The sequence below is a fragment of the Panthera tigris genome, chromosome F3, assembly GCF_018350195.1.
Source record: "Panthera tigris isolate Pti1 chromosome F3, P.tigris_Pti1_mat1.1, whole genome shotgun sequence".
NCBI lineage: Eukaryota > Metazoa > Chordata > Mammalia > Carnivora > Felidae > Panthera > Panthera tigris.
In genome coordinates, this window is record NC_056678.1 from 3,942,726 (window position 1) to 3,969,960 (window position 27,235).

Below are 27,235 nucleotides of genomic sequence, written 5' to 3' on the forward strand. Positions count from 1 at the left end.
GTGCGTTTCCTTTGGCAAAGGCCCAAACAATATGTAGAGACACTCATCAGAAGGGGAGATCCCACTCAAAATCAAGGTGAGGAAGACAGCAGTTACTGCCTTACAGGAACACCAGCCCGAGTGCCTCATCGGGAGTCTGTCAGCAACACGGATCAAGACACCCCCCCACCCTCTAGGCCGCCAGCTGACTTACAAGCATCGACGATGAACTCTTCGATGGAGAAGTCAAATATCGGTTCTGTTCCACGAGCAATAAAATCACAAAATCAACAAAGATTTGAAATTTAGGGCAAGCTAGTACAACTTCCTGCTTTTAATGGGCACGTATTTTAGAGCTGACAACTTTTTCACGTGTAGCATTTCAAATTTCAAACAAAAAAGCCATGAATTCATGCATGTCCTGCCTTCAGTCAATTCTTCCAATGTCTAGACTTCAGAGCTGCTGATGACGCTAAATTCGATGCCACGTTGGTTGAGTCTGTCAATCAACTTTGTTCTGAAGAAGGCGGCTCCTGGGGTGAAGACCCCGCCCCTGTAAGACAGAACAAGGAAAATGGTGCCCGAGACCACTCTCCAGGCCTCCCCTCTGCTAGCGTGACCCACCGCCGGAGAAGCAGCTATTGAGCCAGCAGAACTCCTGAAACCCTTGTTCCCTCATGGACACGTTTGGGTTCCATTCTGAAAATGAGCCAACGAACAAAGGAGCTACAAAATCGGGACGAAGCTAGCAGCCCCAGCAAACCCGTCCAGACGGGCCCAGCCCCCAGGACACGGCTGTGTGCTCGAGGGGCAGTGAGGGCCGTCAACCCAAGGGACTCCTGCTGCTCATAAAGCCAGTCCTCGGAGTCAGGAGGATAGAAAAGGGACCTGAGTGAAATAAACTTAGGCAATAAATTATTATGAAAGCATAAATAAGGCTTAAACTGGACGGAAGAAGTTTCTTTAACTATAATGACTAACATTTTAAAAAATGTTAAATATTTTCAAAGGGTATAGAGTTGACGCTTGAATAACATGGGTTTGAACTGCGTGGGTCCACTTACACGTGATTTTTTTACAGTGTAGTACTATAAATGTACTTTGTCTTATGATTTTCTTAACATTTTCTTTTCTCTAGCTTGCTTGGTTGTAAGAATGTAGTATAATATATGTCAACAGTAAGCTATTAGTTAAGTTTGGGATGGGTAGTTAAAAGTTACACACGAATGGGGTGCCTGGGTGGCTCAGCTGGTTGAGCGTCCGACTTCGCCTCAGGTCACGATCTCACGGTTTGTGAGTTCGAGCCCCACGTCGGGCTCTGTGCCGACAGCTCGGCGCCTGGAGCCTGCTTCGGATTCCGTGTCCCCCTCTCTCTCTGCCCCTCCCCCACTCACACTCTGTCTCTCTCTCAAAAATAAACGAACATTAGAAAAAAATTTTTAAAGTTATACATGGATTTTCGACTGCCCGGGGGGGTCAACTGTAGAATTATTTGAAAAAAATCTAATGAGACTTCGCTTTATACACTGTTTATGTCTGTCACTTAATACCGTTTCGGGTCATATCTACATTTATTTGTTTCTGAGTCTGCGGGCCGATGGCTCATTTGTAAAGCTGGCCTACTTCTACAGGAACAGTTAAAGGCTCCGGTGACAGAGCCCAGTCGATAATCATCTAGCCAAGCTGCCATGAATGAATCCACACATGATATCGGGGCCGCCCATGGCCAGCTGGGTATCATCAGCACTGACTAGAGGCTCCTGATAATACTATTTAACAACGAGGGCCTTTATAGCGTAGCTGACTCCAGACCTGAGCCGTTTTTACAAGGAACTAAAGTCAACTTACGTGACTCTCACACTTCCTGTCTCCTCTCGTTTATCTATCTCTGCACTGTTCTCAGAGGCCACTAAGACACGGTCCTTCTTACAAATTTAATTTACCTCTATCTTTGGTTCAAAGGGCACGTGCATGCTTATGTGCAGACCCACTGCCTGAAAATAGCATCAAAAGAAGCGAAAATATAACACGGATGACAAAGGCCTCTTCGAATTAGAAGAAAACCAGACTTACATGCTAGGAAGATCAGAGGCGTCATTTAGAAGAGTCATAGCTGCCTGGACCATGGCTATGGGGGTAGCCACATAGCCAGGCTCTGCGGAAGACAGATGATCGAAGAAAGATGTTAATGCATTCGGCAACACTCAAAAATCAAATGGGAGGTTTTATTCTGACACTTGATTTTGGCTCAGGTCAGGATCGCACAGTTTATGGGTTCAAGCCCCACATCGGGGCCCGCAATGACAACGCGGCACCGGCTTAGGATTCTTTTTCTCCCCCTCCCCCACTAAAGCTCACGCTGTGTCTCTCAAAATCAATAAACTTAGAAAAAAAAAAAGATTCGATTTCTTAAAGAAAAACAACTGAGTAACTTTAAAAAAAGTTTCTAAGCAAGGGGAACCTCAGTGTTTACAGTTCGGTCAAATAATAAAAATACAGTCAATTTATCTTAAGAAGCCTGGTGGGAATTTGAAAAGAGGGCAAGACACAACGATATCTTTGCCATCTGGCTTGACTGAAACTGCAAAGCAGACCCCCTTTGATCTACCAGAGGTGCTGGTAATTACACTTATAATTAGGCTGTAATTCACAAGCAGAAGTGTCTCCGCACCGCTCTGTAAAATTGACAGTGAAAGTTCTTGAGCTTTTTTGGGTGACAGACCCTTTTGGCCACCCATCAAAAGCCTGCATCCTCCCCAGGAAAACGCACATAGCACACACATTTTACAAACAATGTAGGGCTGTTCAAAGACTGCAAAGAAACCTTGGTCCACAGCTTTATATTACAATTATACTGCTTTAAAATGACCCTTGAGTAGGAGAATATATATCAACCAGCCCCTTTTCTTATCAATATTAAAATATGCTGTTCAGAAAATTATTAAATAATACTAAAAAAGAAAACCAGGGGGAGGGATACACTAAGACAATTAGATTATAACAATTTCAATCCTTCCTTTAACAGAATAATTTATATTGTTACTTAAATAACTTGTGCAATTTATTTCTAAAATAATTAAGCTCTAAGAAAAAAATATAATACTGCTTTATACCTTAGGACAACGTAAAACGCCCCAGCACTCTTATGTCATATGTGAAATACCTGGTCCTTTCACCTGAGTACAAATTCTCGTATTTGGTTTGCCCTTCTCGGGATCAAAGCCTTGGCTGTATCCTTGACCAAAGAATCTCAATGTAAACGATGAGCCATCCATCTGAGGAAAACGCAAAGGCCTTATTTACTAAAGATGTCATCTCCTTCCTAAACACAGTAAATATTCTATTTCGTATGAGACATTTTCAGCAGGTGAAAACATCAGTATTCTGCCAGAAGACCCTATCATCCTTTAAGCATGGGGCAAAAATCAGTTCTTTGAAGACACAAGTTTTGATGACGGGTGTGTTGCCAGGGGATGGAGGTGGTGAGGAACTTGGGTGCGGTACAGACGGTTCGGTTCCTAGGCTGTGGCCTAGACAAGGACGGCACCACTGAAATAGTCGTTTCAGAGGACAAGCTGGAGGCAGTTTTTATTTTAGGACGGGGGTAACGGCAGAAGGTGGTAATCTGGTTTCACATAGCTGTTTGAGGAGACAAGACAAAAACAGCCAACAAGTAGGGGCACCTGGGTGGCTCAGTAGGTTGAGCATCTGACTCTTGACCTTGGCTCAAGTCATGATCTCATGGTTGTGAGATTAAGCCCCGCGTTGGGCTCCACACTGGGCATGAAGCCTGCTTAAGATTCTCTCTCTCTCTCTCTCTCTCTCTCTCTCTCTTTCTCAAAAAAAGAACAACTAGCCAACAAGTAATGGAAATACAGGCCAGACAGAATTGCCCCCCTTGGAGATATAAAAACCTGATTCAAAAAATTAAATTCTGCAAGGTTCTTGGCCCCTGTGCCTCAGTTTCCTCATTTGTAAAGTGGAGATAATACCTACCTTAAGGGGTGTCTGAAAAGACTAAGTGATCTAACTTATGAAAAGAACATAAAAGCACTTGTCAACATGGTAAGTGCCCCATCAAGTCTTATCTGTTATTGTAAATGCACTGAGGAAAAGTAAAAACAAATTAAGGAAAATTACTATTTTAAAGACCTGTATACAAAAGAAAGAGTTACCTGTTTTTGTGTTGGGCCTTGTTTTGAAAAATAACCAAAGGAGAAGAGCCATGGGAACTAAGGGGAAAAAAAAACAAAAACAAAAAACAAAAAACGCTCAGTGACATTTTTTTAAAACTCACGGAAAATACTACTAAAGACCTAATTTCGTTAAAATATTACTTACCTTTATAAGAAGTTGCCTTCCAATGCCAAACCTCACAAAGAATAAAAAGAAAAGTCCCGCAAACATCAGCTTAATAACAGAGGTGATGCCTCCCATGTTTATATAAGCAGCGTACTGAACCTAGGAGAGGGACAAAGTCAGAATGTCAACCCTACGTCTGCACACTCAGTAACACAAGCGTGTCGGCTACTTGTAACTTACTCTGTCCTCAAAAATGCTGAGCAAAAGCACTCTCCGCTTTATGAACGTGTTACGTTCTAAAAGCTTGTTCAGAAAGCAGACATTGGGAGCATATTTTTTAAAGAAATTGTAGCTTCCTCTGCCTGAACACAAAAGTCCACAAGAACGTAGCTACATTCAGTGATGACACATTATAGGATGTAGATATGTGAATGCTACTTACAACCCCTCCCACGAGAAAATAATCCTTTAACTTGAGATTCACTGTCTCCTTCAAGTCTCAAAAGTGGGAGCAGCTCCCTCACCAAAAGGAGTAAGACGATACCCCGGGGGGGGGGGGGGGGGGGGGCGGCGAGGCCAGAAGAGCCCAGACGCGTCCACAGGCAGGGGAGACTCCCTCCCAGCAGCTAAGACTCTAGACAGGGTTGGTGGGGGTTCGTGACCCCAGCGTTTCTGGACTAAATCTGCTGCTGTTCTGTTGCACTGACAAGGTACTCGGCGGGCCAGGTCTGAACTGTGGGGAGGCTACCTCCACTCCCACAATGCAAAGTGCTCTCCGCGCCCCATTCCGTGCACTTCCAGAAACTGAGGCGCGCCTTGGCTGGCCTTCCTGTTTTGCTTTACACACCTAAAGCTCCTACGTTAAACAGCGAGGGGGGCTGGAACGAACGCAGTGCTCTTTTCAGGAGTTAAATCGGGCACACTTACGGGAGACTGCTCCAAGTTCTCGTGCAGGTAGCGCTGGGTCCGCCTCACGACAGATACATCCGCTCCCAGGAAAGGGACCGAGTAGCTGCTGAGTTCTCTGCAGTAGGAAAGTGGCCACCTGCAAGGCAGACCCGTGACCGCGGTGCGTTTTCTCCACTTATGGCTAACTTGGTGACTTTGTGAACCAAACAGTCAACTTTTCTTGAAGCAGGAACAACCGCAAAGATGGCAGACCTGTCCTTCATTGAAATGTCCGAGTTCCCCACTACACCAAACAAGTGACAGGTGGGACAGCATTCCGAGGGCGCGGAACACAGGGCAGCTACGTTTGAGCCCACCAGTTTCCCTAGACGACACTCCTTTCAACAGCCAAACTCTACGGTCAGTTTAGAGTTCTCACATACAAAGTTTTCACAGAAGAGTGCTATTAACAGATAATCTACACAAGATCATCACCCTTTAAAATGGAGGTTTTGGGGCGCCCGGCTGGCTCAGTCGGTTGGGCGGCCGACTTCGGCTCAGGTCATGATCTGGCGGTCCGTGAGTTCGAGCCCCGCGTCGGGCTCTGTGCTGACCGCTCAGAGCCTGGAGCCTGTTTCGGATTCTGTGTCTCCCTCTCTCTGACCCTCCCCGTTCATGCTCTGTCTCTATCTCAAAAATAAATAGACGTTAAAAAAAAAAAAATTAAAATGGAGGTTTTACTGCATAAAATTTAGCTGATGTTTGATTTTGATATGGAAAAGTCACAACATTCAAAAAATTTTTCCCCGAGTCCAAATATATTAATATCAAAGTACTTAAGCTTAGAATAATGCATTAATTGTATTTTATGTAGCTATGAAGACAATCCTGAACTTACTATAGAACAGTCTCAGGATTTTCTAGTAGCATACTTTATTAATAATCAGATCAATGACAATATACTGAGACCAGATGTACCAAAGAACAGATTTTGAGTCAATATACCTTCTTTTCAATTTCGGACCAATAATTGGGACGGGTTTCAGATTTGCTTCATTTCGTAGTTTTTTCAAATTACTCTGATCTCCAAAACCGTAAACTGCTGACTTCCAGGTACCATCGTGAATACACAACCCCTGAAAAAATAATTCAAGAGTTAAAGAAACACGTCTTAATACCCGACTCCCTTTCGGCTCAGGTCACGATCTCACGGTTCTTGAGATTGAGCCCCACGTGTCAGTGCGGAGCCTGCTTGGGATTCTCTCCCTCTCTGCCCCTCCCCCATGCTCGCTCTCTCCCTCTCTCTCTCAGAACAGATGAACATTAAAAAAAAAATTCTGTTCTCTAAAAAAAGAAAGAAATAAACACATCTTAAGGGACAATTACTAATATGTAAAACCAAGGAACTTATAAGTATTTACAGAGAACATTTCACTTCTATTTGAGCAAGCCATAATCCCTTATTTAACAATCTTGAGATGAATTTTCAGGCAGCATGAACACTCATTAGCTTGATCATATTGGATATTTACACCAACACGTGCTCTTTTTGCCTTCCTACCATCACTTATGCTCTTTTTAATATGCCACCGAGTTTCACTTCATTTTCACTCAACCAGCTGGCCATATTCTTTCAAAATTAGCCCTAATGCATGGGGCGCCTGGGTGGCTCAGTGGGTTAAGTGTCCAACTTTGGCTCAGGTCATGATCTCACAGTTCCTGGGTTTGAGCCCCGTGTCAGGCTCTGTGCTGACAGCTCGGAGCCTGGAGCCTGCTTCGTATTCCGTGTCTCCCTCTCTCCCTGACCCTCCCCCTCTTGTGCTCTGTTTCTTTCTGTCTCTCAAAAATAAACATTTTTTTAAACAAAAGGAAAAAAAAAAAAAGGAAAGAAATGCCCAGGGTGCCTGGGTGGCTCAGTCAGTTAAGCATCTGACTTCGCCTCAGGTCATGATCTCATGGTTCATGGGTTCAAGCCCCACATTGAGCTCTGGGCTCTGTGCTGACAGTGTGGAGCCTGCTTGGGATTCTCTCTCTCCCTCTCTCTCTGCCCCTCCCCTGCTCACTCTCTCTCCCTTTCAACAATAAAAAATAAACATTAAAAAATTTTTTTAAAAAAGAATTGATACTGATCCTTTGCAAAAATCTCTTCCCCAAAGACCAGTATTAATTACCCTGATACTAAAACCAGACAAAGACATCATGAGAAAACTACAGACCAATATTCCTTGTGAGTATAGATACAAACCCATCAACAAAATACTAGCAAACTAAATCCAGCAATACATAAAAAGGATTATATACTATGATCAAGTGGGATTTACCCCGGCAATGTAAGGTTGGCTCCACATAGGAAAATCAATCTTAAGTGATGCCGTGTAAGAAGATAATAAAAAACAAAACCACGTGATCGTCTCCATAAATGCAGAAAAAGCATTTGATAAAATATAACCCTTCACGTTAAAAACACTCAACACACCAGGAAAAGAAGGAAATTTCCTCAACCTGACAGAGGGCATCCATAAAAACGCACAGCTAATATCATACTTAGTGGCAAGAGTCTGAAAGATTTCTAAGATCAGGAACAAGACAAGGATGTCTGTTCTCGCCACTTCTGCTCCCCAGTGTCCTGGCCTGGAGAGTCTAGCCAAGGCAATCAGGTGAGAAAAAGAATTTTTCCAGTAGGTGATGAAACTCATTTACTAATTCTAGTAATACTACCTGCAGATTTCCTTTGAATTTCCTACATTCACAATTACATCATCTGCTGAAAATAGTTTCGTTTCTTCCTTTCTAACCTCTATACAGTTTCTTTCTTTTTTCGTGTGTTACTGCTCTGGCTAGAATCTGGCTGGAGTAATGACAGAGGGCTCCCGAGTCATTCCTGAACTCAGAGCAAAAGTTTTCAATGTTAAACACTGGGTATCATATTTGGTATAGCTTTTTTAAAAAAGATCATCTTCCCTTCCACTCCTAGCTTGCTGCAAGTTTTAATCATGAATAGACACATTTTATCAAATGCTGTTTCTCTATTTATTGAGATGATCCTATGACCGTCCTCCTTTAACCTGTTGGTGGAGTGAATCAAAGTGACTATATAATGTTAAACCTCACATTTCGTATGTAAAATTAACTTGGTCAAAATGCGCTATTTGTCTTATGTATTACTGCTTTTATTTTTTTTAAATTTTTTTTTTAACGTTTATTTATTTTTGAGAGAGAGACAGAGCATGAACGGGGGAGGGTCAGAGAGAGGGAGACACAGAATCTGAAACAGGCTCCAGGCTCTGAGCTGTCAGCACAGAGCCCGACGCGAGGCTCGAACTCACGGACCGCGAGATCATGACCCGAGCTGAAGTCGGCCGCTTAACCGACTGAGCCACCTAGGCGCCCCTGTATTACTGCTTTTAATCTGCTAGTATTTTATTTAGGATTTTTACCTCTACATTCCTTTGAAACCGGACTACACTTTTACATTCTGGAATTACTCCCACAGAGTTTTGGAATGAAGGTTAAGTTAGCCTCGTCCACTCAAGTCAGCCAAAAAACACTTACTGAGCTCCTACTACGTGACCAGCACTGTTCTAGGTGCTTGGTGAATTAACAGCCAAGGATCCTTTTTTGTGGTGCTCACATTCCAGGGAGAGTGATAAACTCAATAAAAAATACGATATATGGGGGCGCCTGGGTGGCTCAGTCGGTTGAACGTCAGATTCCTGGTTTCAGCTCAGGTCATGATCTCACCGGTTTAGTGAGTTCAAGCCCTGCAAGGGGCTCTGCTTGGGATTCTCTGTCTCCCTCTCTCTGCCCCTCGCCCACTCATGCTGTCTCTGTCTCTCTCAAAATAAATAAATAAACTTTAAAAAAAAAAAACAAATAAATGAAGAAGAATGAATGAGGGGCGTTCTGTAAGAGAGGAGGTTGGAGACTAACCAGGGCCAGATCAGTTATCACTAACCGGAAGGACGTTTGGCTTGCACTCCAGATGCAGTAAGGAGCCACTAAAGAATTATGAGCTGAGGAGTACGTGATCGAGTTATGTCTGGAAAGGACCAGCCAGGATGTTGTGTCGAGGGAGGACTGTACAGGAACAGGTGGTAGCCAGAACGGGGTCGTAGGAAGAGACATGGTGAAAAGTGATCGGATTCTGACAGATCTCAAAGGCAGAATCAACAGGGTTTCCTGACAGACCGGACTTGGGGTTCAGGAGACAGAGATAGCAACGATCCTACCATCTGAGCTGAATACGTGGACGGACGCATCGCGACCAGCTGAAATTGATACAAATAAGCTGAGGTTGGCGCCCGTTTGGAAAGGAAAAGCGGGAGGTCAGCTATGCACAAAAAAGTACAGTTTGCGGTATCTATCAAACGTTCAAGTGTAGATGTCAATTAGTGTTGGGACGTTTTAAGTCTGAGTTTAGAAGAAAGCTCTGGGTTGATGACATAAATTTAAAATACATTTCATAATACCCAAATGCACAGGGCTTTCCACGTTACCTCTTCATTGTCCTCTATCGAGGGGAAACATAAGATAAGGAGGGGCACGAGAACAGCTTAGTGACTCGGGGTGCACGGAATCTCCCCGTCCCTGTAAAAGTCAGGCTGTGGACTCTGCCTCGGGGGAGCGAGAGGGGGCTGCACTGATATGGATGCTTCAACTCTGCTGTCCTGAGTGAAGCCCCAACTTCAAGTTCTAACAATACTAATAAAAATAATACTTACTGACACTAGTTGAGGGATTTGCCAGCTGCCAACCACGGCTCTGATGTACATTCGCTGAGTAAGTTAACCCTCGTAACGACCGTATGGAGCAGATACGACGATCGTCTCCTTTAGAGATGAGGGGAAGTACGGCCTGCTTGGCCACGGGCACGTCACTGGTAAGTGGCAGAGCCAGAATTCAAGCCCACGCAACCCAGTTTCGAAATCTGTATGTCCTAGGAGGGATTCCTGACTCGACTCCTAAGAACCATCCACTCAGGGGCTCCTGTATTCCTCACGGGAAGGGAAGACGCCTTCTTCACATCCACCTCGCCTTTCCCATCCCATCTCCCGCTGCTCTGTCAAAAGAAGCCTCTTGTCCGACTCTCCCAGTCAGCAGCTCCCTGCAATCCTCGGCTTCTGAAAGCCTCCTTCCCATCTGGAAGTCATTCCACGTGGTGCAGATGAGACTGACTCCAAGGGTCTCCCTCCAGGGGCCCGTGACCACCTGGGCAATCTGACTACTCATGACACCGGTCACGCTGACTGGCTCAAGAACAGCCAGATGGCCCACTACTTCCCGGTCACGTGATACATCGGCTCTGCTAGCTGTTCCCCGGAAGTCAGGAACATTAAGACAATGTGCACCTAGGACTGCCAGCACCTTCTCGGGCACGCTGAGAGCCTACGCAGACGAGTCCAGAAGAGATGGAAGAGACAGAAACAGAGGATATGGGGGGTTGGGGGGGGGCGGAGAATAACCATCCGAACATCCAGATCCAGCCATACTACTTACTTGCAGTCATTTGGTTACACGAACCTGTAAATTCATGTTTCGTTCTGCCGGTTTCGGCCGGTTGAGTTGGGTTTCCACACCCGCTCCCCACAGATCCAGGCATGTCCTTCATGCTTGTTCCTGACCTTCCACAGGCTACCGACTCTTCAAGGCTGAACTCGGTGAGGCCTCTAGGAGGCCTTCCCAGTTCCCCAGGCCCACTACCCCTTCCCTTTATTCTGATACCCTGTGGACATCCTCTTTACCCACGAATTTTAGCATGTTTATGTAATTCTTTGCGTGTATTAATCCGAACCCAAGATCCAGATGACGGCAGCCATTATCCTACCTGACGGGCCCTGTACCGTCCCACAGCCATGTCCTGACTCTACTGCTCCCTCTCCCTCATCCAGGCTCCACAGCATCGACCTCTAGAAATTCAGTCCACGTCACAGCCTCTAAAAGCTCTTATCTCCGGGGGCGCCTGGTTGGCTCAGTCAGTTAAGCATCTGACTCTTGGTTTCGGCTCGGGTCACGATCTCACCGTTTGCGAGCTCGAGCCCCGCGTGGGGCTCTGCGCTGACCGTGTGGCACCTGCTTGGGATTCCTCCCTCTGCCCCTCCCCTTCTCATACTGCCTCTGTAGCTCGCAAAATAAATAAATACACATTGAAAAACAAATATAAAAAATAAATAACTAAAAGTTCTTATCTCTGGCCTTGGGAGGCCAGATTTACTCTCCGTTCTCAGAATCCGATGGTATTTCATCTCATCTTTTAATTTTTTTTAAATTTTTAATGTTTATTCATTTTGAGAGAGAGACAGGAGCGAAAGTTGGGGAGGGGCAGAGAGAGAGGGAGACACAGAATCCGAAGCAGGCTCCAGGCTCTGAGCTGTCACCACGGAGCCCCACGTGGGGCTCAAACTCACAGACGGCGAGATCATGACCCGACTTGAAGTCGGACACTTAACCGACTGAGCCACCCAGACGCCCCTCAAGCTAAATTTTTATGTCTTTAAGGACAGGTTTGCATCTGATTCATTTATGTGTCACACTACACAGTGTTTGCTGAACGAATGTGTTTTAAAGACAACAATATTTATGAAGCCTCAAGTGTAGACCCGGCAATAAAAGTGCTATCAAAAAGCATGGTCCCCCCAGAAACACAACTGTCTTAGGTTCCCAAATAAACTATAAATTCAGTAATTACATCATGTATTTTTTTACGGCCACAACAGCACCTAACTCCAAGTGAAGCAGATAACAGAAGTGCCCTGACTTGTACTAAGGTGACAATCGTCTTGGCTGACAACATTTATTGCACAACAACAATATATAATTTGGTGTTCGGATGCTGGTAACTCATTCTAACAGAATGGGCTATGCAGTTGTTTTTAACAAAATTCTATTTTAAGTCTAAGTAATTCCCAGCAATCTACCATATACTTTTAAAAATTAAACCCAGTAGGGGCACCTGGGTGGCTCAGTCGGTTAAGCACCTGACTTCAGCACAGGTCATGATCTCACGGCCGTGGGTTCAAGCCCCGCATCGGGCTCTGTGCTGATGGCTCAGAGCCTGGAGCCTGCTTTGGATTCTGTGTCTCCCTCTCTCTCTATCCCTCCCTAGCTTGCACTGTGTCTCTCTCTTCTTCAAAACTAAATAAATATTTTTTAAAAATTAAACATAGTAACTTTCATATACTAAAAATTACAAATAGATATAAAATTTTATTAATCTAAATATTTTTTAGGAGGCATGTTATCATTTCCAAAATGCTTTTTAATGTTAACTATAAAAATCACCTGACAAACAGAAAAACTAACCTCAGGTCCAGAATGTATAGTCAGGAAACTTTCCACAGCCGTCAGCATACCTAAAAGAGTAGAATAGCAAAAGTAAATCGAGTAAGATCTATGTAACCAAGACGTGTAGTAATGAACTATTCCTATTCCATTAGGGACCACTTTTACTAAGCCTATAGCCGATACAGTCAGAAAATCAATACTGGTAACAGTTCTAGTATGTTACTGGAAACAGACTTAAGAAGCAACTGAAGCCAAGGAAATTGTCAGAAAGAATCATTTAGAATAAACTCCAAGTGCTAGTACTAATAAGATCTTTTCTAGTATTCAGACTGAAAACACTAAAAATCTCTTCCAACAAGGCAACAAGTTCACTCGCTCTGAAGGCAACAAGGCAACAAGTTCACTCACTCTGAACACCCATTGGGACACAGTTCTCAAAATTACATCTGTGGGATTAATTCTGTTTTCCAGTATGACTGCTTTCAAGAAGGCTTGTTTGTACTGATTTACCATGAATAAATGCACAGAAAGCCTATCAAAATGGCCTGTGTGATGGCTTATAAAATACTTAAGGCTGTTAAAATGAAATAAAGAAATAAGCATAAATAATAACAGAAAACCAAAGCCAGAAAAAGAGGGAGAAATCAATCATGTAACCATGGGGACTAATATATAGGCATAGTAGTTACATAATTGTTGAATTTCTCAAGAGCAGTAAGACAAGAGAAAAACGTAATGCGCAAATTCTGAAAATCTGATCATACGAAATATATCAAGGGGCGCCTGGGTGACTCAGTTGGTTAAGTGTCCGACTCTCGATTTGGGCTCAGGTCAAGATCTCGCAGTTCATGACTTGGAGCCCTGCGTTGGGCTCTCCACTGGCAGTGCAGAGCCTGCTTAGGATTCTCTCTCTCTCTCCCTCCCTCTCTCTCTCTCCCCTCTTTCTGCAACTCCTGTGCGTGCATGTGCTCTAAGTAAACTTAAAAAAAAAAAAAGAAGTATATCAAGTTCTTAAGAGGACAGTTTTCCTTGTTTTAATTCCAAGAGAGGACCAAATTACGGGGCCCTAGAAAGCTGACAAAGAAAGATAATGAATAACCACGTCATCCAGACTGATGAGAACTATAGCCATATAAATATCGCTAGGGGGCCACTGACAAAGCCCAAAACAGATCATTACAGTACAAGTCACTGAGAGGATTCTGCGGGTTGCTAAGAGAACGCAGTCGGGATTTATGGCTCTGTGATCTAACCTATCCACAGAAAGAACATGGACCACCGAAGGCAATATGCAATAAAATGCGGCCCGCTGTATCAAACGATCAGCTGGGACACTTGTTAAAACACTGACTCAGGTTTCAGTATCTGAGAACAAGGTGTTTTTGGTTTTTTTTTTTTTTAACATTTATTTTTGAGAGACAGAGAGAGACAGGGCAGGAGTGGGGGAGGAGCAGAGAGAGAGAGGGAGGCCTAGAATCCAAAGCAGACTCCAGGCTCTGAGCTGTCAGCACAGAGTCTGACAAGGGGCTCAAACCCACAAACCCTGAGATCATGACAACAAAGTTTTTAAACAAGGTGTAATGTTTTCCCTTAAAAGGAAAAAAGACCTATTCAAAATAACAGAAACTATTAAATATTTAAAAACAAGTTTAGTGAGAAATATGCAAAACTATCACGAAGGTGTCTAAACTGTATAGATTTAAAAGATTTTTGAGAAATGAAGACCAGGTTCATGATTGCAAGACTGAATGCTTTAAAGATGTTCAATTCGTGTTCTTCTTTTTATCAGGAACAGTTCTAGTGTTTCATCACCGAGTATGATACTGGCTATTGCCTTCCGACATTTTTATGTTAATAAAATATTCTATTCCTAAATTCCTAAAAATCGGAATCAGCACATGGCAAGAATTTTCAGATGATTTATTGAGATGGTCATACAGCTTTTCATCTTCGATATTCTGATGTAATGATTACATAACTTCCTAAAAAACCTTGGTGTTGATATATGATTCTCTTAAAATGCCATTGAATATTTACTAAAATTTTATTTAGCATTTTTTTACTACTAATTTCACTAAGCAAGACTGCTTTGGAGCCTTTTTTTTTGGTGCTATCTTTTTAAGTGCTATCTGTCTGGGGCTTTGGTTTCAGAGTTACGTTAACTTTTTTTTTTAATGTTTATTCTTGAAAGAGAGAGAGAGAGAGACAGAGGATGAGTGGGGGGAGGGGGGACGGGCAGAGCGAGAGAGGGACACAGAATCCGAAGCAGGCTCCAGGCTCTGAGCTATCAGCACAGAGCCCGACGCAGGGCTCAAACTCATGAGCTGTGAGATCATGACCTGAGCTGAAGTCAGATGCTTAACCGACTGAGCCACCCAGGCACCCAGAGTTACGTTAACTATTTAATATAAACTGAAACACTTTCCACCTGGTCAAGCTCTAGAACAGTTTATAGGACATTGGAGTTACCTATTTCATGTCATTTTCTAAACGGACCCTTTTAAAATAAGCGTGGCATTAGTAACTTCCTGTTTACCATAATATTTATTTTTCTCATTTTTTTAAATAAAGGGTTTTTAATTCTAAGCTGCTATTATTTGCATCAAAAAGCTTTCAAGAGCATAACTGTTAAGGCATAGAACTTTGTTCATTTCTCAGTGGAAAGTAGAGCTGGCATTTCTAGTCGACTTTGGAAGGTCAGTAACCTGCATTTTTTACTTGTGTATCTATTGCTGTCATCCATTTCTTTTTTTTTTTTTTTTCAGGTTTTTATGTTAATCACCCAGCACTCATCACAAGTGCACCCCTGAATCCCCATCACCTATTCAACCCATTCCCCATCCACCTCCCTGACCATCATTGTGTTCTCTACAGTTAAGAGTCTGCTGGGGCGCCTGGGGGCTGTCAGTTAAGCGTCCGACTTCGGCTCAGGTCATGATCTCCCGGGTCATGGGTTCAAGCCCCACATCAGGCTCTGTGCCGACAGCTTGGAGCCTGGAGCCTGCTTCGGCTTCTGTGTCTCCCTCTTTCTCTGTCCCTCCCCTGCTCTCATTCTGTCTCTCTCAAAAATAAATAAACGCTAAAAAAAAAAAAAAAAAAGAGTTCAATTCTTAATTTGTCTCTTTTTTTACCTTTGCTTGTTTCATAAATTCCACATACGAGTGAAATCACATAGTTTTTGTCTTTCTCTGACTTACTTCTCTTAGCATTATACTCTCTAGCTCCATCCATGTCATTGCAAATGGCAAGATTTCATTCTTTTTTACGGCTGAATAATATTCCAGTGTGTGTGCGTGTGTATGCACACACACAGATATGGATATATGTGTGTATACACCACATCTTCTTTACCCATCAATCAGTGGACACGGGGGCTGCTTCCACATCTTGGCTGCTGTAACGAGTGCTGTAATAAACAGAGGGGTGCACGTATCCCTTGGAATTGGTTGGTGTTTTCGTACCATTTGGGTAAATTCCTGGTGGTGTAATTGCTGAATTGCAGGGTAGCTCTGTTTTTAACTTTTTGAGGAAGCTCCCTACTGTTTCCCACGGTGGCTGCACCAGTTTGCATTCCCACCAACAGTGCACAGGGCTCCTTTTTCTCCACATCCTCGCCAACACCTCTTGTCTTAAAAATATGGAACGCTTCACATATCTGCGTGTGTCATCTTTCCGCAGGGACGTGCTCATCTTCTCTGTATTATTCCAATTTTAGTATTTAAAAAAATTTTTTTTAACATTTATTTATTATTGAGAGACAGAGAGAGAGACAGAGCATGAGCAGGGGAGGGGCAGAGAGAGAGGGGGAGACACAGAATCCGAAGCAGGCTCCAGGCTCCGAGCTGTCAGCACAGAGCCCAACAGCACAGAGCCCGACGCGGGGCTCGAACTCACAAACTGCGAGATCATAACCTGCGCCGAAGTCGGTCGCTCAACCAACTGAGCCACCCAGGCGCCCCCAATTTTAGTATTATGTGCTGCCCAAGTCAACATGATTTTTTCCACTCTTAAATTATTGGTTCCTTTTACAAATGGGGTGAAATAGAAACCAAAAAATTTGTTCAATACTTTTCAGCTTTGTTGATTAAAAATTTTAAAACTTCAATTATAATAGCTATATAAATCATATTCTTAAATGTATTAATTCTGAAACCAAGCAAGTTTGAATTTACAATGACTGTCAGAAATTCTATTTCCGGAAATGTTACAGCTCTAACCATAACTAAATTGAGACAATGGATAATTCCTCACTTTAGAACATGCATCTCAAAAAATAGCGTCAGTAGTATTTTTTTTTTTTTTAAGTAGGCTTCATGCCTAGTACAAAGCCCAACATGAGGCCTGAACCCACGACCCTGGGATCAAGACCTGAGCTGAGATCAAGAGTCAGACGCTTAACCGCCTGAGCCACCCAGGCGCCCCGTCACATTTTATAACAATTACCGCTATATTACAAACAAAGCATCTGTGTTCACATTACCCACAGAAATAGTTCTGCTTCTCTTCCACACTACAAACATGAAGCCTTTCTATTGTAAATCCACTTATTGCTTCTTGATTGATAATTACCATTCATCTTGTTTTTGGTATATATCACTCCCAGGTCTGCTGGAATGGAATCAAAGCCACTGCTTCCAATGATATAAGCTCCCTTTTCTGCAGCTTTCTCGTGATACTTCCAATACATTAGTTCCAGAAACTAAAAAATCCAGGACAAAAATGTGAATCAGAGCTATTTAAATCAGAAACATTTACATCAGTACTCGATGAGAGACCTTAAAAGACAGAGCAATTGCATTTTGAAAATGCTAACCGGTATGGCTTTGTAGTGAAATATTAAGTGTCGAAATGTTTTTCATTTATTCAGCAAGTATTGACTGGATATCTACCCGATGCCAACCAGTGCAGGAGATAAGCTGGTCTGACTTAACGACACTATTAATTTTTTCAAAATGCCTTTTAAGTGTCAGAGTCACATGTATTATGAAAAATTAAATTAATATACAAAAAAAATACAAAAAAAAAAAAAAGCAAGAAAGCCTAACCCAAACCTATTACTCAGACGGACACAATTACGGACATGTATCTGTGCACATATACAGTTAGAGTAAAACAAGTGGAGGGAAGGAGGGATGGAAGAGGAGAATAATGTCTGTTCAAATCCTCTGCCTGGGTTTAACAATTACTTCCAGAACAGTGTCGGATTTACAGAAAATGTGAGTAGCGGAGAGTTCCCACGCACCCCGACCCAGTTTCTCCCGTCGTGACAGCTTGGACACGAACATTTGTTACAATTAAGGAACCAATGGTGGTAACGTTATCATTAGCCACAGTCCATCCTTATCCATCCTTTTTCTCTGCCAGGATCCCACATGACATTTAGCGGTCATGTCTCCTTAGGCTCCTCCTGGCTATGACGGTCTCTCAGAGTCTCGTTTCTGAGGACCTTGACAGTTTTGAGGGCTTCTGATGAGGTACTTTGTAGACTGCCCCTCTACTGGAATTCTTCTCAAGACTAGACTGGGGTGACGGGTTTGGGGTGGAAGACCACAGGGGTAAAGTGTCACCTCACGACATTCTATCAAGGGTACATTGGTGACGGTGATCAGCAGAGACTACAGGAACATGAGGTACAGTTTAAAGGGAGGCAGCCGAGCTCGGTGCTCACTAACACTCCACTTCCCACAATCAGGCAAACCTCAGTTCGAGTCCTCGTCCTTCTACTTACTAGTTGCATGACTTTGAGCTGCCTGACTTAACCTTCCTAAGCTTCGATTTCCTCATCCGCAAAAGAGGAAAGAGGATACCTACCGCGCGGGAACGTTGAAAATTCAGATGGCGTAAAATGCTTAATTAGCATAGCGCCAGCGTGGTAATAAGCACTCAACAAGCGGCAATATCTAACATCTTTAGGTGGAGAGGACTTCGCACGTACTCTCCTTCAATGTTGTAAAGGTGTCTGCTCACAAAAAGGGAGTTCGTTACGAAAAAGTGCCAAAAGCGCGATTCCAAAACTCTGCGCGCACCCCACCGCTTCAGTTCATTCCATTCACGGCATGCCGGACCTATAAAAATCAGCACAGCCTACCTACAAGAGACCTGAAATCAACGAGGTGGTAAGGAAGAAAAAAATTCGAGAAAACGGAAGAAGAGACCTTCCCATCGGGCTCTCCTGTGAGCCGTCCACAGAACACCATCTGTCACCACGAGGGAGGGGGACATCGAATTCTAAAATAGGTCTGCGAACCTGCACTAAGTATCGTCCACGCTAACAGAGAGTTGTGTCGCTAATTCCATTCTTTCCTTTGCATTTTACGTACCTGAGGTTCTCCACAGATGTCAATACAGCTCGTTCCATTTTCAACACACGCTTTTACTACAGGTTCTCCGTAAAATCGATACTGGGGGGGAAGGATAAAGAAAGCCAGCAGTTAACTCGTACTTAGCAAGCTTAAATGAATGAAATGCCACTGAGTTTTATAAGTACAGTCTTGGTTACCATGACTGAAATATTAAGGGGCGCCTGGGTGGCTCAGTCGGTTAAGTGTCCAACCCTTGATTTCAGCTCAGGTCATGATCTCACAGTTTGTGAATTCAAGCCCTGCCTTGGGCTCTGTGCCGACAGCTCAGAGCCTAGAGCCTGCTTCGGATTCTGTGTCTCCCTCTCTCTCTCTCTGCCCCTCCCCCACTCATGCTCTGTCTCTCTCTCTCTCTCTCCTTCAAAAATAAATAAAATATTTAAAAAAAAATTTTTTTAAAAAAAATTTTTTTTTTCAACGTTTTTTATTTATTTTTGGGACAGAGAGAGACAGAGCATGAACGGGGGAGGGGCAGAGAGAGAGGGAGACACAGAATCGGAAACAGGCTCCAGGCTCCGAGCCATCAGCCCAGAGCCTGACGCGGGGCTCGAACTCACGGACTGCGAGATCGTGACCTGGCTGAAGTCGGACGCTTAACCGACTGCGCCATCCAGGCGCCCCTAAAAAAATTTTTTTAATTTAAATATACATAAAATAGAAATAGAGATTAAAACAAAAGAGGTCAAGCCCAAGTTGGGGTTTAAACTCACAACCCTGAGATTGTGACATGAGCTGAGATCAAGAGTCAGGGGCTTAACTGACTGAGCCCCCAGGTGCCCCAAAGCTCTTTTTTCATCTTGGGCAATCCTTAAGATTTACACACATCCACTTTGCAACTCATTTGGAGCCTCTTTTGGCCTTTCTCTTGGTTATCTTCTCCCAAAGTTTCTCAAGTTGGCCAGGTGTCCACCTGTGTTAAAGTCACCTAGGTGACTCGTTAAGTATGTTAAGTATGGATGGTGACTCCATCCCACCCCAGAGGCCCCCTAAATCAGAGTTTCTGGGGACGGAGCCCAGTAACACGCATGTCAACAGGCAGGGTAGACTCCAGTGACATTCCTCATGGGTGATTCTTCTGCACGCCAGGGCTGCCGAATCTCCCCGGAAAATTTCTACTCTCCTGATGTCACCTACAACAGGTATCCTGATGACATTCAACGTCTATCTCCAGAACTAACAGACGCTTCCGTATCTTTGGTTTCTGTTAGAAAGTTCAGGACCAGCAAGAGCACAGGACACAGGGCATGATTCGTGCGTAAAACTGATTTTACTTTGGCTTCGTTGTCCCTCCCCTATTTTCTCTTCACCCTGATTTCCTCACTTATTAAAAAAATAATAATTCTACTGTATTTTATGTATTTCCTGTCTTAATTCCAGAATGCTCAGGGGCATGGCGGGGGGCGTTGCCAGGGTGGCTTAGTCGGTTGAACATCGATCGGACTCTTATTCTTGGCTCATATCTTGATCTCATGGATCGTGGGTTCGAGCCCCGCATTAGGCTCTGCACTGGCAGCACGGAGCCTGCCTGGAATTCTCTCTCCCTCTCTCTCTGCCCCTCCCCTGCTCACGCTGTGTCTCTCTCAAAATAAATAAATAAAACATTAAAAAAAAAAAAAAAAAGAATACTGAGCAGACAACCCAAATTCAAATCCATCATCTTTCTTACAAACCTGTTTTCCTCCTCTACTTCATAACAGAGGTGACTAGGGTGTATTGATTAGAAGCGTAGGTGGTGGCTCAGACCGCCTGGGCCCCACTCGCCATTCCTGTCCTGACCTGTTGCAGGTAGGGACCTTGAGGAGACAGAACTGTGCAAACGGCTGACCAGCAGCCCGTCTAGGGCACAGGCTTTACGGTCGGGCCTGACTGAGTCCATTCTGTGCACCCACCGGCTGTGCGAACTTGGGCGCGTACTTCACCTTCTAAGCTTCGATTTCTTCATCAAAAGAGATGAATAATCACAGCACCTATGTCTCAGGGCTGTAGTCAGGACGAAATAAGACGACACAAGTAGCTTAGCACAGAGCACGCAGTAGAACCCACCCTTGGGTGTCATGATTAACCGCATCCTCAAGTGAGAAACCCAGAAGCTGTCTCTGACTCCATCAACCCTGGAAGGTACCACGTTTCATCAAATCAGTCCCCTCCCCTCCACGCCTCCGAATCCGAGGTCACGCCTTTGCCCCCTCTCATGCAGTTTACTACAGTGACTGGTTTCGCTGCAGCCAAACCCACCCCATCACCAAAGAAACACCAAATCGTTATTCTAGAATAAAAAGCTGAGGTCACGTGTGCTCCTTCTCACACACACATGCATCACTAGCTCTGCAGTGCCTGTATCTCCAGACTTCTTAGCATGTCACAAAAAGTGCTCAAGCCTCAGGTCACACCACCAGCCCTTAGTCCCATGTCGCAGAAGTTCGAAACACCTCGTAGTTTCCTAAACCCGCTATTGCTTCACCCTCCCCTGCTCGCGGCTGCCAGGCTGGCTCCAGCCCCAGCCTTCCGGGTTAGGTAACCGCAGCTCCTTCCAGAAACAGCACGCCCACCCCCCTTCAGCGCAGCGCCCCCGGCCTCACACTGCACTCTGGCACAAGTGCTACGAAGGCCTGTGCACTGACACCCCTGGATTCGTGTGTTCTGAGGGTGTTCTCTACCGTCTACCCTTGGGCTTGTAGGAGATAATGGACAAACGGCAAGGATCCTTGATCTCAGAGGAGGCATTTCTCCCCAGAGAAGCCAGCGCGCTTCCGGATCGAAACCACAATCCCGCTCTGAGCGCCCCACCTTTCGACCCAGTGGTCCCCAAGTAGGCATGCTGACCTCAAGGCAACCACAGAACCATCCCTCAGCTGTGGAGAGAGCAATCTGTGTATTCATGCTAACGTTTATGGGAAGCACAGAGAAAAAAATGAGGTCTTATTAGTGGTTAATACATGAACTGACTTCGGCCTGCTTCCCTGGGTCCCACGCAGTGGTCACACGTCGAACAGAAGACACAAAAGGTATCCTGAGGGTAGCTTGTGGAGGAAGAGCTCCACCAGCAAAGGGGGCCATGGTGACACCCTCTTTCGTCCCTTTTCACTGTATTTCGGCCCCACGCCCGTTTACGCATGCCTAAGTAGTTTTACAGGTATCACTTGTTTTTTTTTTTATTTTTTTTTTAATTTGTTTTTAATGTTTATTTATTTTTGAGACAGAGAGAGACAGAGCATGAACGGGGGAGGGGCAGAGAGAGAGGGAGACACAGAATCTGAAACAGGCTCCGGGCTCTGAGCCGTCAGCACAGAGCCTGACGCGGGGCTTGAACTCACGAACCGCGAGATCATGACCTGAGCCGAAGTCGGACGCTTAACCGACTGAGCCACCCAGGCGCCCCTAAAGCCCTGGCGTTCAAAATTTTTTGGCCACAACCCACGCTAAGAAATTCACTTCACATAGCAGCCCCCACACAATGTATCTAACTGACACAAAAGTTTCATGAACCCTTACTTATCCATATCATGTGTCATTCACCCTGTGTTCTATTCCAGGCTACCCGATTTTTCTCTTCTTACTGCTGAGCCTCAACTCACTAACCTGATTAGCACTACACGGTTATAAAATACTGGCCCAATTAGGAAAGTAGGAAACACCAAAGATCTCTCTTTAAAAAAAAACAAAAACAAAAACGGGGCACCCAGTGGCTCAGTCGAGCATCTGGCTCTTGATTTCGGCTCAGGTCATAATCCCAGGGTCATGGGATAGACCTCGATGTCGGTGGAGCCTGTTTGTGATTCTCTCTCCCCCCCCCCCCCAGCCCTCCCCAGCCCTTGCCCAGGCATGCTCTCTCTTGCTCTCTCAAAACAAACTTAAAAAAACAAAAAAACAAAAACTGACCCAGTTAGAGTTTCTGTTGGGACGATGACGAGTTTTGGAGATAAGATGGTGATGATCACGCAGCACTGCCAATGCACTTCGTGCCATCGAATTGCAAACTTAAAAATGGCTAGAGGCACCTGGGCGGCTCAGCCATTTAAGTGTCCGACTTTGGCTCAGGTCACGATCTCGCGGTTCCTGGGTTGGAGCCCAGTGTCAGGCTCTGACAGCTCCTGAAGGCTGCTTCAGATCCTGGTCTCCCTCTTTTTCTGCCCCTCCCCTGCTCACGCTCTGTCTCTCTCTTAAAAAAAGGGTGCAGGATTTCTAAGGCGCTGAGGCCCCCACATGAGGTTTGTAACCACGTATTTAAAGTAGGACCGTCAGCAAGGGTGTCTCCAGACCCTCGGGGTTACTGGATTACTGGATAATCGGGTTGAGGGCTCACGGGTTGAGCAAGCGGGGCTGGAATAACCAGGTTTGGGTTTTTCCAGAATTCTGGGGAGGGAAGGGCAAGGAAGCTGGCTAAGGACGTGTCTGAGAGAGTGATGGGAGCAGCAGAGCACAGAATCCAAGCCAGTCAGAAGTGAGGTTAATCTAAATAAACAACTCACCTACAGTTTTACCTGATAATCAAAAACACCTTCCTGCTTTCAATGAAAACATGATCGTCAACCTTCGAGATGCTTAGTTTTCAAATGTTTTGCCACCTGGGATGGCTTCTTCAGATCAGTAAACGTCACCAACTTTTGCCTGCTGCACAGGCCAAGGGTGCCTCCTTCACGTCCAGAACAATACCAAAAAGCTGTGGATCTCTTGAAGTACACTCTGACCCTACCCACTTCCCACCATATCCTGTGCTTGGCTTGCCGCGATCATCCCCCTGTCGGTCCCCGTCACCTCTTCTTCCTCTCAGAAGCCAAAGAAGTTCAAAACTGGAAAGCAGATCGTGCTATTGCTTTCAACCATTCAAACCCTGACCTTGCCCGTCACCCTCTGACCTAATTCATGGGCTCCTCTCCAACCTAACTTCCACCTCGGTCCTGCCCGGCCCCCGCCGCACTGCCCTCTCTCACATGCCTCAGTCTTGCCAAACACACGCTCGCCTCAGGACCTTTGTATGTGCTTTTCCCTGGAACACCCTTCTCAAACGCTCCCGTAGCTTACCCCCTTCACTTCATTCAGGTCTCTACACAAATGTCAGGTCCTCACGGAGACCTTCCGTGACCACCCTTCTAACTAGCAGTTTAACTCCTTACCCTGCCTTATTTTTCTTCAAAGGACTTATCATTACCTACTATTAGAACCCTCCTTTTCTGTCACCCCCGCCAGGCCATAAGCCCCATGAGGGATTTTCAGTTTTGTTCACCATTCTGTCCCAGGTACCTTCACTAGTGCAGTTTACATGTAATAAACATTCAATAAATATTCATTGAGTAAATGAACGAATCCTCTTTTAGTCTATTTTTGTACATGTTTTTAACATACATATTGGTACAGTAACAGAGGAATATCATTTACAAGCAAGGTAAAAACATGTATCGGGGGTACACGCTCAAACATTTTTTTTCACTTACGAAGCACACAGGAAGGGAAGCACCTGGGTGGCTCGGTTGGTTAAGACTGATTTCAGCTCAGGTCACGATCTCACAGTTCACGGGATCAAGTCTGGAGTCAGGGTCTGCACTGACAGTGCACAGCCTGCTTGGGATTCTCTCTCTCCCTGCCGCTCCCCCACCCAAGTGCGGCCCTCTCTCTCAAAATAAATAAATACACTTAAAAAAAAAAGCGTACGGTAAGAAAAAAAAAAATGGCAATTATAGCCGTAACCAGTAACCAAACTAGCACACGTTCCTGGAGTATGGTGTCCCAGAGGGCCTGGTCTCTCTCTTGGGACACTTTGGTCACACCCATTTGCTCTCACTGGAAGTGAAAACTCCCCCAGATGGGGTTAAGGCCCTGAACCAATTCTTCTGCACCCTGTCCTTATGTTCCTCTAGAATATAAAATACCAGATTCTGTTAGAAATGAATAGACTGTTTGTTCTGATACAAACAAGGGCTGATTACTTACGGGTCCTACACAGTTGAGGACAATTGCCGCCTGCTTAGCCATTTCATCCAGTGAGGCGGGATTAGTGACATCACAAATTATTATTCCAACTTCGGAGGACAGTGTCGGTCTTCCTAAAGTAAGACATAAATCGTTTTCAACAAATCTGATACAGTGTTAGATCTTCCAGATCTTCTCTTTATACTAATCAGTGATGGTAATTTCAGGAAAAGCACTGAAAAAAGATAAGAACTTTTTAAACCAGGCGATATAAAAAAGAAAAAGCTATGAGGAAAATGGAGTTAATACTAAGAATTGCTACAAAAATACAATACTAACCTTAAAAAAAAAAAAAACTAACTTAAGCACTGTGTAAATGATAACCCTGTGTAAGATGACAATTTTACGATTGTTTAGGTACTGAGTAGATCGCTGTCCTGATTTCCTCTCTGCCAGGAATTCCATGATGAAGTTTCTCATCAACTACTAACCAACTACATATGATAAAATACGGGGGTAAAAAGGGGTTGTTAAGATCATCATCACGAGAACAAAAAAAGGACTCTGGGGTAGAAGGCACAGTCTAGGTAAGAACGCTCATGATAGGGGGCACCTGGGCCGCTCAGTCGGTTAAGAGTCCAAATTCGTTGGACTCAGGTCATGATCCTGTGGTTTGTGGGTTCGAGCCCCGCACCGGGCTCTGTACTGACAGCTCAGAGCCTGGAGTCTGTTTCAGATTCTGTGCCTCCCTGTCTGACCCTCCCCCATGCACGCACCTGCACTCTCTCTCCCAAAAATAAATAAATATTTAAAAATTAAAAAAAAAAGGACACTCATGATGGGCTTATAAGTAAATAACTGGAATTAACAAAATCAAGTAATGCAGGTTCTGGTGGTGCAAGGTGCATCCCTCACAATAATTCAATCTAGGCATTACAAACGATAATCAGACTGTGCCTGCACAGTCTTGTTGAGCAGGAAAAAGAAATGGAAGAATATATTTTAATAGTGAAATTATTTCTTTTGGAAAACTAAAACAGACAACACCAACAAGCTCTTTGGTCAAGACTGTAGATTGGCAGTGGCTAGCGGGAGAAAGAGTTGTAGAACTGAGCCTACGTGAGATCTTCTGCACATAATCACAAACAAAACAGAGTCTACACCTCCCACCACACGCAGGCTCAGGGTGGAATTAGAAGGAAGCGTGGGATGAAGGTTAAACACAAGAACACAGTACACCCCGAACTCTAACAGGCGCTGTGGGTCTGTATGAGGGGAGACCAGGCGGCAAGAATCCTCAGTTAGATGCCTCCCCCGATCCTGAGGGCAGGGTCCCTGTGTGTGCTGTCACATCTGTACCCCCAGCTCTCGGAACAGGACCTGGCACAGAAAAGACCACGCAGTAAAAATATGTTGAATGAGTGCTAAAAGAATAAGTAAACGCCCAAACCAGAAATACGAACGCGGGAGGGTGGAGAGAGCGTAAGAAAGAGGATTCTTAACAGGCAAAAAATAAATTAAGAAACGAAAGCCACAACATCGTTATCAAAAAAACTGTTAGGCTTTCCCCGCACACTTCCAGAAAGGCAGGGCGAGGGGGGAGGACAGAACACCCGAAGGGAGCAAAGCCCTGCTTTGCCATCCGACCAAATCCGGGGAGACCTGCAGCCCCACCGGGTGCCCCTGCTCAGCGGGGCGCAGACAGGAGGAGCTGGCGTCCCCGTCTTCGCGGCCAGTGGGACTCGCCACACTGGAGGAGGAGGAATTCCACGGAGGAGAAACGTATTTATTTCTGTATTTCGTTCAGGGAGTGGAACAAAGCCGTGCTATCCTCCAGCCTCGCCTCCTCCTCCGGCCGTGCGGCTGGGCCCGGGGAGCCCCAGGGGCGCCCCCCTGCAGGACAAACGCTCGCGGCGGGCGACCCCAACCCTGCGGCCCCGGAAGCGGCCCCCCCCCCCCGCCCCTTTACCCAGCTTCAGAGCAGCCCTCTCCAGCACTCGCTGCAGCTTCTCCCGGGAGCGGCCCGCCACGGCCCAGGGCAGGCTGGAGCTGTGCCCCGAGGCCACCTGCTCCCGGGCCACCTCCTCGGCCACGAACTGGCCGGTGAAGCCTGAGGCGCCAAACACCACCAGGTGGTACGGCCTCTGGTTGGTCTCCATGACGAGCCCACAGCGAGCCGAGGGCCGGGGCGGGCGAAGTCCACCGCGTCTGCGCCTCGGGCAGCGATCCCAGTACCGGGCGCAGCAACAACCGCCTCTGGGGTGGACGCCGCCGCCGCCGTCGCCGCCGCCGCAGCCACCCGGTGCCCCGAGCGCGGCGCCGCGCTCAGAGCCACGCCCACAGTCACGCCCACAGCCACGCCCCCGCCACCCCCTCCCAGTCCCATTGCGCAGCCGCCGCGCCCACGGTCATGACTACGCCCCTTTCACTTCGCGGCGGATCCCAACGCCCTGCGGCCGCGCCGCCTCCGCGCTGCTGCGGGTCCCAAGTAGCTCTGATCACCCAAGGCGTCGTCTCCC

At 45.4% G+C, this 27,235-nt stretch overlaps 1 protein-coding gene and 1 non-coding gene across 2 annotated transcripts; both read right to left on the reverse strand.

Moving 5' to 3' along the window:
- Positions 1-276: 276 nt before the first annotated feature.
- Positions 277-27,030, reverse strand: SCCPDH (saccharopine dehydrogenase (putative)). Its single transcript, XM_042976453.1, has 12 exons — positions 26,686-27,030; positions 24,738-24,850; positions 18,771-18,851; positions 17,020-17,149; positions 12,469-12,518; positions 6,175-6,305; positions 5,209-5,326; positions 4,321-4,440; positions 4,155-4,211; positions 3,143-3,254; positions 2,053-2,134; positions 277-532 (listed from the first exon to the last, which is right to left on the reverse strand). The coding sequence occupies exons 1-12, from the start codon at positions 26,873-26,875 to the stop codon at positions 427-429; spliced, it is 1,290 nt and encodes a 429-aa protein (XP_042832387.1). The 5' UTR covers positions 26,876-27,030; the 3' UTR covers positions 277-426.
- On the reverse strand, positions 16,082-16,185 carry LOC122236094. The gene has a single exon (XR_006214293.1). It is a non-coding gene; the product is annotated as a U6 spliceosomal RNA (small nuclear RNA).
- Positions 27,031-27,235: the final 205 nt, after the last annotated feature.

Excerpts from the sequence above, each read along its gene's own strand:
- SCCPDH (XM_042976453.1), bottom strand. The coding sequence starts at position 26,875 with ATGGAGACCAACCAGAGGCCGTACCACCTGGTGGTGTTTGGCGCCTCA. Across the intron at positions 4,441-5,208 it reads AGAACTTGGAGCAGTCTCCC|GTTCAGTACGCTGCTTATAT; the intron begins GTAAGTGTGCCC and ends TCCCTCTCCTAG. Across the intron at positions 4,212-4,320 it reads GAAGGCAACTTCTTATAAAG|TTCCCATGGCTCTTCTCCTT; the intron begins GTAAGTAATATT and ends TTTTCCCCTTAG.